The 12,092-nt window shown below is 39.3% G+C and overlaps 1 protein-coding gene across 3 annotated transcripts in view; it reads right to left on the bottom strand.

The window, feature by feature from the left end:
- The window catches only part of FBXO16 (F-box protein 16), a 78,179-nt gene that overhangs the window by 35,882 nt on the left and 30,205 nt on the right, over window positions 1-12,092 (bottom strand). For all 3 annotated transcript variants that reach the window (XM_043891411.1, XM_043891410.1, XM_043891409.1), the window contains 3 exons: window positions 9,556-9,720; window positions 5,420-5,652; window positions 3,616-3,718 (listed from right to left, as the gene is read on the bottom strand). In XM_043891411.1, coding sequence (XP_043747346.1) covers window positions 3,616-3,718; window positions 5,420-5,652; window positions 9,556-9,720 — 501 coding nt within the window. The remainder of the gene's footprint in view (window positions 1-3,615; window positions 3,719-5,419; window positions 5,653-9,555; window positions 9,721-12,092) is intronic.

Genomic DNA, 12,092 nt, shown 5'->3' with positions numbered 1-12,092 from the left:
TCAAACCTGTATCTCCACTATTGGCAGGTGGATTCTTTACCACTGAGCCACATGGGAAGCCTAGCTCCTATCAGTGATTCACACCAAAAGGTGGTTCAATGAAGCAGCTATGATGAGGCAGTGCTGGAATTAAAAGGGGAATCAGGTACCCTTGAAACTCAAACCTAATAATAGTAGAAAACATCACCAACTCACAGCAATATATACAGATTTGAAACTGTTTCCTTGAGAATGTTTCTGTTTAGGGGGAGAACTCTAATATTTGAAGGCTCTCAGTAATGACAGGCAAACAGTGAAGATGCCTCAGTGACCTGATAGCCATGCCCTCGAGAGATAGTCGAGAGAGGGTTCCCCAACCTCCGGGATCTAATATCTGATGATCTGAGGTGGAGCTGATGTAATAATAATAGAAATAAAGTGCACAATAAATGTAATGCATTTGAATCATCCTGAAACCATTCCCCCTTCCCCAATTCATGGAAAAAATTCTCTTTCATGAAACTGGTCCCTGGTGCCAAAAAGTTCGGGGATATTCAAAGGAATATTCTTTGCACTTCACACCCGTGCTGTTTTTCTTCTAACCCCTCCAGTTCACAAAGCTTTATCTTCTCCTAGTATCACACGCCCCTTTTCCACTTTGAGGGAGAGGGAGCCTGCCACTGTTCAGGCCTTAGGTCCTCCCTGGGTGTTGGTGACCTATCCTTCTCATCCTGGCTTTGTAAGCTGTTCCCCTAAGTTTTTCCTGCTCACCTGTTTCTCTAGTTCCTCCTGAATCTTCCTAGATAAACCTGTCTAAATGATGCAAGAACTTTCTATCTAATGAATATGTGATTTTCTCCACTTTAATCACACCTGAGCTGTGTCCACCACACTCTCTCCACAGTTGCACTTGTCGCTTCTGTTTCGTTTTCAGCTTTTTATTTGACACTGGAATATAGCCGATTAACAATGTTGTGATAGCCTCAGGTGGACAGCAAAGGGACTCAGACATACGTACACATGTATCCATTCTCCTCCAAACCCCTCTCCCATCCAGGCTGCCACATAACATTAAGCAGAGTTCCCTGTGCTATACAGTAGGTCCTTCATTATCCGTTCTATTGTCAGATTTTATTTACTCCTTACTTTCTTTATGTCCCCTAAATGAATTTCCTCAAGACCCAGTTCCTCTCCTCTCAGGCCCCATAGCTAGTATTTCATTTTCACAATCACCTTGCCTCATGGAGGAGGTTGCTCCTTTCCTCCAAGGGAGGGATGTGGTGGACGGTGGGGCAACTGGCACAGCGTAGGGAGGGCCTTAGCCACCTGCAGCCTGTGGCCTGAATAGCCGCAAGGCTTCCCCGTTGGCACAGTGGCAAAGACTCTGCCTGCCCATGCAGGAGATGCAGTAGACTCAGGTTCGATCCCTGGGACTGAAAGATCTCCTGGAGCAGGAAATGGCAACCCACCCCAGTATTCTTGTCTGGAAAATCCCATGGAAAGGAGGAGCCTGGCAGGCTACAGTCCATGGGGTCGCAAAGAGTCAGACAAGACTAAGCATGCACGCACATCACAGACACCAATGTAGAGTCAAACATCGCAGCTCACTTTTGGAGGGCTTAATTATGCCTCAACGCTCCTTATCATAATTAAGCAGAAATGGTGATTCTAATTAGCATATTTACAGAAACCACACAAGTATGCTTCCCTGGTGGCTCAGATGGTAAAGAACCTACCTGCAATGCAGGAGACCCAGGTTCAATCCCTGGGTCGGGAAGATCCCCTGGAGGAGGAAATGGCAACCCACTCCAATATTCTTGCCTGGAGAATTCCATGGACAGAGAAGCCTGGCGGGCTACAGTCCACAGGGTCGCAAAGAGTCAGACGTGACTGATCAAATAACACACACAAGTAGATCCATATAATCGCCCACTTCACCTACTCATAGCTTAACTGTGTTCCATCCTTGTTTACTTTGCCCTGGTTCCCCTTTCAGCTTGAATGAGCACAACTTTTGAAGTCTTTAATTTATGACTATTTTAACTTAAGCAAGCCCTGCTAGAGGGTGACAGATGGTGAATGTCAAAAACCCAAAGGGAGGGTTTCTGTTTAGCCTTTGATTTTTGTTTTGTTTTTTAAGCCAGAGAAATGTCTGATTGTGCTCATAGTTTGTAAGCATACGTCACCAACTTTTATCTTCCTGCAAATTCCCTGTTCTCCCCCAGATTTCTCTTCTACTTCTGGCTGAGGAGGGGCCGGCAACTAGGCAGCCGCATGCCTGAGTGGCTCGGGTGATAAACCTCATAGTTATTTTTCCAATTAATGGTTTTCACTGACAATTTTACTGCTCTATTTTAAGCTTCCTCATTCCCTTGGGCCTCCATACATATGTCTGTGATAAGTCTCATCCCGTCCAACCAGATTGTCTCCTCAGAATATAGACTAACTTATTTCAAAAAGCTCATCTCTCTCTCTCTCTTTTTGGAACATAACACTTGAAAATGCACTGAAACAGAAAGTAATTAAGCTTTAAAGGAGAGCTATAAAAGTGATTTATTCATGAGTACACACTTACCGTTCTCCCAACTGACATCCATTTTATATTAATTTTCCTTTAGTGTGTATCTGCAGCCTTTTTCTAAATCTTTACTACTAATGGAAACTTTTAATTCCACCCTTATTCCCTTCTACTTGGCTCCAAAGACTCTCATATGTGCTGAAAGGGATCCACTGGGGGTACAGAACCACAATTTGGGAAATTCTGCTCTGAAATAATAATGCTCCCTAGTCACAAGCACTGACTTTTATTAGGTTGTCAGTTAGCTATTTTTTAATTAGGGAAAGAAAAGTTCTTAATTCATTTTGTTTTTCTGAAGTTATTTAGAATGCACTTTTATCATCATGTTCCACTGGTGACAGAACAGCTGTGGAACGTGTATTGGGCTGGCCAAAAAGTTTGGGTTTTTCCATAAGATGTTAAGGAAAAACCAGAATGAAGTTTTTGGCCAACTCAATATCTTTTTCTTGGGCTTCCCAGGCGGTGCCAGTGGTAAAGAATTCTTCTGCCAATGCAGGAGATGCAAGAGAAGGTGGGCTCGATCCCTGGGTCAGGAAGATCCCCGGGAATAGGAAAAGGCAATCCATTCCAGTATTCTTGCTTGGAAAATTCTGTGGACAGAGGAGCCTGGTGGGCTACAGTCCCCAGGACTGCAGAAAGTTGGACACAACTGACCAACTCAGCACAGCACAATACCTTTTTCTTAGGTCAGTGGATCTTATGTTCTACAGATAAATAATTTCCACAGAGAAATTTCTATAGGTTCCCCTCTTTGACCCCAAAGGACTCACAGAAGAAAAAAGAAACAATGATAATAATACTTCCTTTATACTGTATAGTTTTCAAAGCAGGTTCACACACATCAAACCATCCAAGCTTTTAAAAAGACTGAGGCTCAGAGAGCTTAAATAAAGGATATCCTCAAGGTCACACAGCTAGGCAGTCAGTGTCAGAGACCAGAATTTAAACCGTTACTTGTTGATTCCCCCCCAGAAAAATCAATCTCAAGAAGAGGATTATAGAGATCCAGCATTTTTCATTAACATTATGGGGAGAAATGTTTTGTAAGCAATACTTACCAGCGACTGTGCTTTTCTTAGTTTAGATCTGTCCTGTGATTTATTTTTCTTATCACGTGACTGTTGGTTGAAAGCCGGAGTCATTTCATGTCTTTTCCTTCTTCTGTTAATTGGAGAGCATTGGGGAAATTATAAATATCATTTTAAAGCTTTGGTGGTTGGCATAGCTGTTTATCTATTTGATTTTGTTGTTCCTGCGGTTTAAAAGATTATCTTCACTCAGCTGGAAACAAGTCAAGTGTCCATCAATAGAGAAGGGGTTGAATAAACTCTGACACATCCACACAATGGAAAAGTGTGGGCTGTAAAAAGGAGGCCAGGGTATTTCTTTATATACCTGTGGAGTGAGCTCCAGGATATATTGTTAAAGGAAGAAAGAAAGCGGGATAAAGTGGTACGTACTGTGTGACACCATTTCTTTCAGAAACAGGTACATGTATGTGTTTATATTTTTTTATCTGCCTCACTTCCCCTCTTTTATGATTTTTTAAATGTAAGGACTTTTTAAAAAATAGTTACCTATCTGTAGGATTCCCCTGTGATCCAATTAGGAACATGGAACAGTATTGGAGACTTCTCCAGATACACTTTGTTTTGTATATTTGACTTTGGAACCATGAAATAAAAGAAATTCCAAAAATCTAAAAACAGCTGGTGGTGTTACCCCACAGAAAGGAATAACTTCATGGGACTTTAACACAGTCAATTGTCTGAATAGCCTTAGTAGAACATATCCTAAGGACAAAAACACAGGCAAAGACATCTTAAGCTGTTTTCAATAATCTTGTTTGTATTAACATTAATATTTGTTTTTTTAAAATGCTTGCATATAATAGGATTAAGTATGGATCCACATTATTTTTATTATGAGTATATACCCTCAGGCTAAAGGCAAAATGAACCAGAAACTAACATTGAATTCTAGTTAGCAAATTTGTTTTGACAATGATATGAGTTAGCAATTCGGAAATTACTTCCAGAATTTGTTAAGTAAATATATTCTCTGTGTGTATACTTCATATATTTTTTATACAAAATTATGCTGTACTGTGCTTAGTCACTCAGTTGTGCCCAACTCTTTTTGTAGCCTGCCAGACTCCTCTGTCCATGGGGATTCTCCAGGCAAGAATACTGGAGTGGGTGACCATGCCCTCCTCCAGGGGATCTTCTCAACCCAGGGATGGAACCCAGGTCTCCTACATTGCAGGTGGGTTCTGAGCCACCAGGAAACCCCATACAAAATTCTGTATGTATATATATAATCAAATATATATATATATCTCAATGTCACAGTAGGGAGGCGCAAAGACAGAAAAGACTATATTGAACCCTATGGTGCTAGATTGGAATCTGAGGTATTAAAATATTAAAAGAAGCTGTAAGGAAAACATTACAGCTACAAAATGCAAACAAATCCTAAAGAAAAGGTCAAATTTAGCAATAAAGGTTCATTTACTTTCAATCACTTTTTGCTTCTTGGGGCATCGCTGGTGGCTCAGCAGTGAAGAATCCACCTGCAATGCAGGAGATGCAGTTTTGATCCCTGGGTTGAGAAGATCCGCTGGAGAAGAGAATGGCTACCCACTCCAGCATTCTTGCCCGGAGAATCCCCATGGACAGAGGAGCCTGGTGGGCTACAGTCCATGGGTTTCCAGAGAGTCTGACATGACTCCGCAACTAAACCACCACCACCAGTGAGAAGCATTTGTATTTCACAGCAGCTTCTGTTTTCATCTTTTCGTAGACCAAAGTGCCAGTAAATTGTTTCTAAAAGGAAAGAAGTGGAGAAGGGCACAGTTCTTACCCTTGCCAGCTGTGTTCAATGGGGTCACAGTTGTCCAGGTAATTGAAGCGAATGATATCAGTTGGATGCTTGTCAGAAGACCTCCAGGGTGGGAGTTCTTTCTCCCCTGGGTGGTTCTTCTTTCTCAAAGAGGAAGAGGATCGGAAAGCGGATGAAGGAGACAGCTTTCCCCCTGGAGAACTGCTTCTAATGGGCTGAACATCCGCGATCACAAACCCATCTTTTGGAGGTGTCTAGAAGGAGAAAATTATTTCTGTTCTCAAAACACTATAATAATAACAAAAGTAAAACAAAGAACATGGATTTCCCTGGTGGTCTAGTGATTAAGAACCTGCCTGCCAACGCAAGGGACACTGGTTCAATCCCTAGTCCAGGAAGATTCCACATGCCCGTGGTGCCACAACCACTGAGCCAGCGTTCTAGAGTCTGTGCTCTGCAACAAGGGAAGCCATCGCAATAAGAATCCTGAGCATGGAAGGTAGAGAATAGCCCCTGCTCACTGCAACTAGAGAATGCCCAAGGGCAGTAACGAAGACCCTCTGCAACCAAAAATGAATAAATAAATGAATTCTTTAAAAAAAAATCATCATTATCATCATCACCATGATGGCAGTGATAATGGTGTCAATGATTACAGCAGCCACCAACCCAGAGGTACTTGTATGTGTCAGGCACTGTCTCAGGAAGTATTCCTGCATTATTATTATTTTTTGAGGGGGGTTATACAGTGAGGCATGCCGGATCTTAATTCTCCCTACCAGGGATCAAACCTGCACCCCTTACATTGAAAGCATGGAGTCTTAACCATTGGACCACCAGGAAAGTCCCGTTCCTACATTATTTAACCTTCATGATAACTTTAAAAGGTAATCGTAACTACTTCCATTTTACAGAAGAGAAAACTGAAGGTAGGATAAACTGATTAATTTTTCCACTACTACTATTAAGACACAAGTAATAAGACACAGGGTCAGAATTTGAATCCAGGATTGTCCAGCTTCAAGCCCACACAATGAATTTCTCTATATTCCTATATTGCCACCTCACCTACCTATCATTATACAATTATTCCACAACTGCAGTTTATTTGTTCATAAAAATATACATTCTTAAAAACAGTACCCTGTCCTACCTATCTAAAACACAGAGACAATTTCCATTATGTATGGGTAAGCTATAGATTTTATCAATTATCAAAACCAGCCATTTCCAAAGAATTGGGAAGTGAAAGTCTATTTTTTTTTTGAAAGTCTATTTTTTAATTGCCCAAAATGAAAGATGTTTTTTTCTGCCCCCCCAAAAAATGTTTTTTTGTGTGTATAAAATTCGTAAGGGTTTTTATGCGGTTGTAGCCTAAGGGAAGAGGTATTGCTATGTTGAGAAGCCATTAAAGGCTTAATTTTTGTTCTTTAAGAGATTAGGGAAGCTTTGCTCAGTAAATTGGTTTGCTTAAATTGTTTGTGAAAATTTTAAAATTCCCCAAGTTCCTCCAAGCAGAATCAGTTAGTTTCTTATCCCTGTTTCAGCTGTTCTTTGTACATATTTCTATTACAGGATAGATAGTACTTCATATTCAATGTGGTAACTGTCTGTGTCCTGGGCCATAGACTAGGCTTCCAGAAAGTGGGGTTAAGATGACTGTACTCTTAGCACCTGGCACATAACAGTATTTAATAAATATTTACTGATTTAGTGAGTGAGTATAAGTAGCAGAGTAAGAAGACATTTTACTTTTATATAATCGATAGCTCATTACTAGATTAGTATTCGATGTTTTGTGCGAATCCTGGAGGAGGGCATGGCAACCCACTCCAGTATTCTTGCCTGGAGAACCCCCATGGACAGAGGAGCCTGGTGGGCTACAGTCCATGGGGTTGAAAAGAGTTGGATATGACTGAGCACAGCACAGTGCAGATCTCACTTAAAATGGACATTCAAGGAATTCCCTGGTGGTCCAGTGGTTAGGACTCTATGCTTTCACTACCGAGAGCAGGAGTTCAATCCCTGGTCAGGGAACTAAGATCCCAAGCCACATGCGATGGCCAAAAAACAAAATAAATAAAATAAGATGGACATTCGTTTCATTTTTCTGAGTTTACACTGAATGAAATCTATTTTTGCTGGAAGAGGTCTCATTTAACACCACTGGTAATAAAGAATACATGATAATAAAAAAGCAGTTTCAGGGGAGAAAATTTAGGCATGAATGCTAGTAACTATATACATAAACAAACATCATTAATTTTGAAAAGTACAAAATATTGACCCCTTAACAAAATAGGTAATAATGAAAACTGATGACTTTTCTGTTAAGTAAACAAAAAATTTGTTCCCTTTACTCAAAGCCTTTTGAGACTTTTTAAAATCGCAAATGTTGAAAAAATTTTAAATGCTTTTGTTTGCATATATTGAAATGACCATATATCTTTTCTCTTTTATTCTGTGAATTACATGGACTGATTTTTTAATATTATGCCAACCTTACTCTCCTTGGACATATCCCACTTGGTCATCATGTATTATTCTTTTTTTATATATTACTGGGTTTAATTTGCCAGTTTTTTCTTTAGTAGAAAAACTGAAATTTACTATAACAAAGTACTCCCTAAAGAAATTAAATACTAAGCAACAATGTGTCAATTTTCTTGTATCAGAACTATTCATTATTTTAAAATATGTGTGTGTTAGTTGCTCAGTCATGTCCGACTCTATGATCCTATGGACCGTAGCCCACCAGGCTCCTCCGACCATGGAGATTCTCCAGGCAAGAATACTAGAGTGGGTTGCCATTCTCTTCTCCAGGGGATCTTCCCGACCCAGGGCACAAACCTGCATCTGCTGCATTGCAGGTGGATTCCTTACCATCTGAGCCACCAGGGAAATGCATAAATAGTTTCTGGAAAAAGAGTTATTGTTGAAGACCAAGTTTTAAAATTAGTATTACATACAATACTCAAAACCTTTTTTCATTCTACAACCTGGTTAATCACTTTTCTGTCCTCTGCCCCAGAATAACCCAAGCTTCAGCTATTGAAGCCTTTCCCTGCCTATGAGTGACTTCAAATGAGAGTTAAGGAAAGCCTTGTGATAAAAGGAGTCATAGCTATTGTAATTTTAAAAATAACTCTTCCACCACTGCATTAAAAATTTTTCTTTTTAAAAGAAATTCTCATGAAGAACAGCTATCATTGAAATCAGAAAGGCTGCTTTTATTATTTTAATCATAACAGTATTAATTATGCAGTTTATTACTATATTAAATGTAGAGGGTTTCTACTTCAAGTAAACACAATAAAATGAAATGTAAATGAGCATGTTAAGAACCAACTATTCGTATTTCAAAAGGATTCTTCAATTCAAAAAGGACTCACTGCAGCTTTCCTATATTAAAAAATCCCTGTGGTTTTAAAAATAATTTAAAATTTTTAATTTACACATAATTTTCAGGAACTCTTCTATTATACAAAACAATGCACAACTCTGCATGTATATAGGTCATGCCATAAAGAAAAAGCTCATAAAAATTTCCCATAAGTTATCTAATTAACTGTGACTATAAGAATGAACATAAACATTGGTTATAATGCATAGAAAACCACTAGAAAAATTTATGCTCATATTATTTACTGTTTACGATTCTATGTAGGGACTTTACATTGCTAGTTTATAAAGTAAAAAGAATTTTAATATGCCAATTATGCCCTTTCCTAATTACTAATTTATTGCAAAACTTTTCTTTATAAATGATAGAAACATAAACCAGTTTGCCTGGTAGAATCACAGAAAATTTGAATTAGTTAAGTAAAATTTGATGACCCATAGGTAATAAATACTGCACATTACCCACAGAATCCCAGTGTCAGAATTGGGTTCTGTAGGCGTTAGAGACACAGAAATCCAGGAATCCAGAGAGAAAGAGGAGCTCCAAGTCCTAACCTGGATGGAACTGTAGTTTGTGAGTGTCAGATGACTTTCAACTAACATGGGTATCTTGAAAAGAGCTGTTAAGTTCTTAGAACAAGGGAATTTTGTAGTCATGGTATATTTCTTTTGAACCAATGGCCTTCCACAACTTAGTTCTAGAATTCCTAAGTAGCTGATATTAGTAATTCTGTTGCTTCTTTTCCCAAATTTACCTTGGGCTTGGTAACATGGAGTTCTTTCACCATTTGAATATAATGCTTCTTCCATACACCCTGCTCATAGGGAGTTGGGGAGAAACTGATGTACCAGTTAAACCGTAAACATTTTAGCATCCAGAGCTGATCCAGTTCAGTTAAGTTCTTCCAATGCCAGCTCACCTGGAAAAACAAAGTTAAAAACTATTCAGTTTACGTGTCCACTTTCTCTAGGTTTTCAGCTATCACCCTGGTACTTAGAGAACTTTTTTTTTTTTCCTGGAGTGGGTTGCCATGCCCTCCTCCAGGGGATCTTCCTGACCCAGGGATCGAACCCACCTCTCTGTGTTTCCTGCATCACAGGTGGGTTCTTTACTGCTGAGCCACTGGGGAAGCCCATGAATGAATCAGAGTAAACATAATTTTAACTAGATAAACCAGGCCTGGAATTCACAACTAGTTTCTTTTTGGTCCTTTTCCTCCAAATCACAGCTAAGTTACCTCCTACCTGAAGTGCTTCCTAACCAGGCAGGAGATTTTTTTTTTTTTACTTGGAGGATAATTACTTCACAACATTATGATGGTTTTGCCATACATTAGCCATAGGTATACATGCGTCCCCTCCAACCTGAACTTCCCTCCCGGTTCACACAGAGCACTGGCTTTGGCTACCCCTTTTTCTTTTTTTTTTAAAAAATGTTAATTCAGACAGAATCCAAGTCAACAGATATTTATCAAGCTATTAATCATCCTCATCACAACCTGAAGGGCAGTATAATTAATATTCTCCCCTTGCAAATGAGGAAACTAAGTTTCAGATAAGACTTTGGAACTTCCTAAAGAGCTCTGGAAGTCTGCATATCAAAGTTATATGGAGGCTACAGAAACTCCAGTTGGCACATGGCTTATTTTTTTCATGATATGCTTCTGTTTTCCCTCCATTCTTATGATGTAACTAAATATAAACTTTATAAAGGGAACACAATGACGAATACTATATTGGTGTGTCCTAAATAGCCTTTTAGATTCAATAGAGCATTAAGTATTTATCCTGGGGACTTCCCTGGTGGTCTGGTGGCTAAGATTCTATGCTTTCAGTGCAGGGGGCCAGGGTTTGATCCCTGGTTAGGGAACTGGATCCCACATGCTGCAACTAACACCTGGTGCAGCCAAATAAATAAATTTAAAGAAAAAAGTATTCTGTACATTCCATTTTCAGAGCATTATGGTCAATCCTACACATCCAGCAAATGGTGGCGGTGACCCTATTATGTGTAGTAGTGTTTAAAATAATTTACTCCAGGTTTTAAATAAGTCTTAGTAGAAACTAGAGTCAAGTCCATGTATAAATTTGAGACTAGGCATTCCATGTCTCTTTTCAAGAATTGCAGAGATGACAGCTAATCTTCACATTCATTTCATCCTTGGAAAATTGGCCTCTTTTTCAAGGTTAACTCAATAACAAATAATGTTTGAGTGCCCCCAAAAGGAGCAGAACACTCTGTAATGCAACTTGCTACCTATCCATTTGTTTATCGATCTGTCTCTCTTCCTCTCTCTTTCCATCCATTGTGTATGGAGTTCCTATTACGTCCAGGATTATTTTATGGGCTGAAGATAAGACATGTATGGGAGAGGGAAGCAGAAGGGGGCATAATTTGGAGAAACAGTAGGTTCAGGATCTCATGGAGGAAAAGGCTTAGAGGATCTAATACAACACTGCAGGCAGAAATAGAGATGATAACCACTTTGTGCAACCCAGAGTGAAACGACACTGCTCTCAGTCCTCATACGGTTAGTTAATTCAATCAAGATGTGGAGTTTGGGAGGAAGGGGATGGGGAGAAAGTTGTTTTCAATTCTCACCCTCTTCCTCTTTTTACTTAGATCTGGTTTAGACCAGGGTAGTTAAGTTGGGGTTCCCCCCCGCCACCCCACACTGGGGAGAGATAAAATTTCGCTTTGTTTTTTATTTTTGCTGCTTTTTGTTTAAAACTAAATAGGAATGAGGAAAGTTGAGGGTAGGTAAGAGCTTTCAAAACTGTAAGACAACCCCCACCACATTTTTAAACAGCTCACAGCTCATCTTGGTGCAATGACTTTATTGTTTACTTTTTTAAATCTAGCTAAAGAACAAGTGCCTCACAGTCAGTTCTGGGAGTAAAATACGATGCTGAAATCTACCAATATTGACATACAGTACACAGAGATGATAAGAGTGGCTGTTTCGTATCACATATCCCTGGGATGATAACATTCTCCCTGTGAAAAACATGGAAAATTCTGAGAAACTTGAAGAAAAACAATACTCAGAACCCTGTCAATCAGAGTTGACCAAACATTATCAACAAGCTGGTAGAGTTATTTTCCTTTCTGTTTTTCAGGTATATATGAAAGCAAAATTGGGAAACTGCATTGCAATTTAAAATCATGCTTTTTTCATTTTACATATAATAAGCATCTCTGTTCTTCCAAAACATGTTTTCTAATGACTGCCTAATAATTCATTATATGCCTGAATGATACTCTATTACTGGGCATTTAAAACACTGTGCT

The sequence above is a fragment of the Cervus elaphus genome, chromosome 29, assembly GCF_910594005.1.
Source record: "Cervus elaphus chromosome 29, mCerEla1.1, whole genome shotgun sequence".
Classification (NCBI taxonomy): domain Eukaryota; kingdom Metazoa; phylum Chordata; class Mammalia; order Artiodactyla; family Cervidae; genus Cervus; species Cervus elaphus.
Note: the sequence above shows the minus strand (reverse complement) of the source record. Positions and strands in the feature narration are given on the sequence as shown.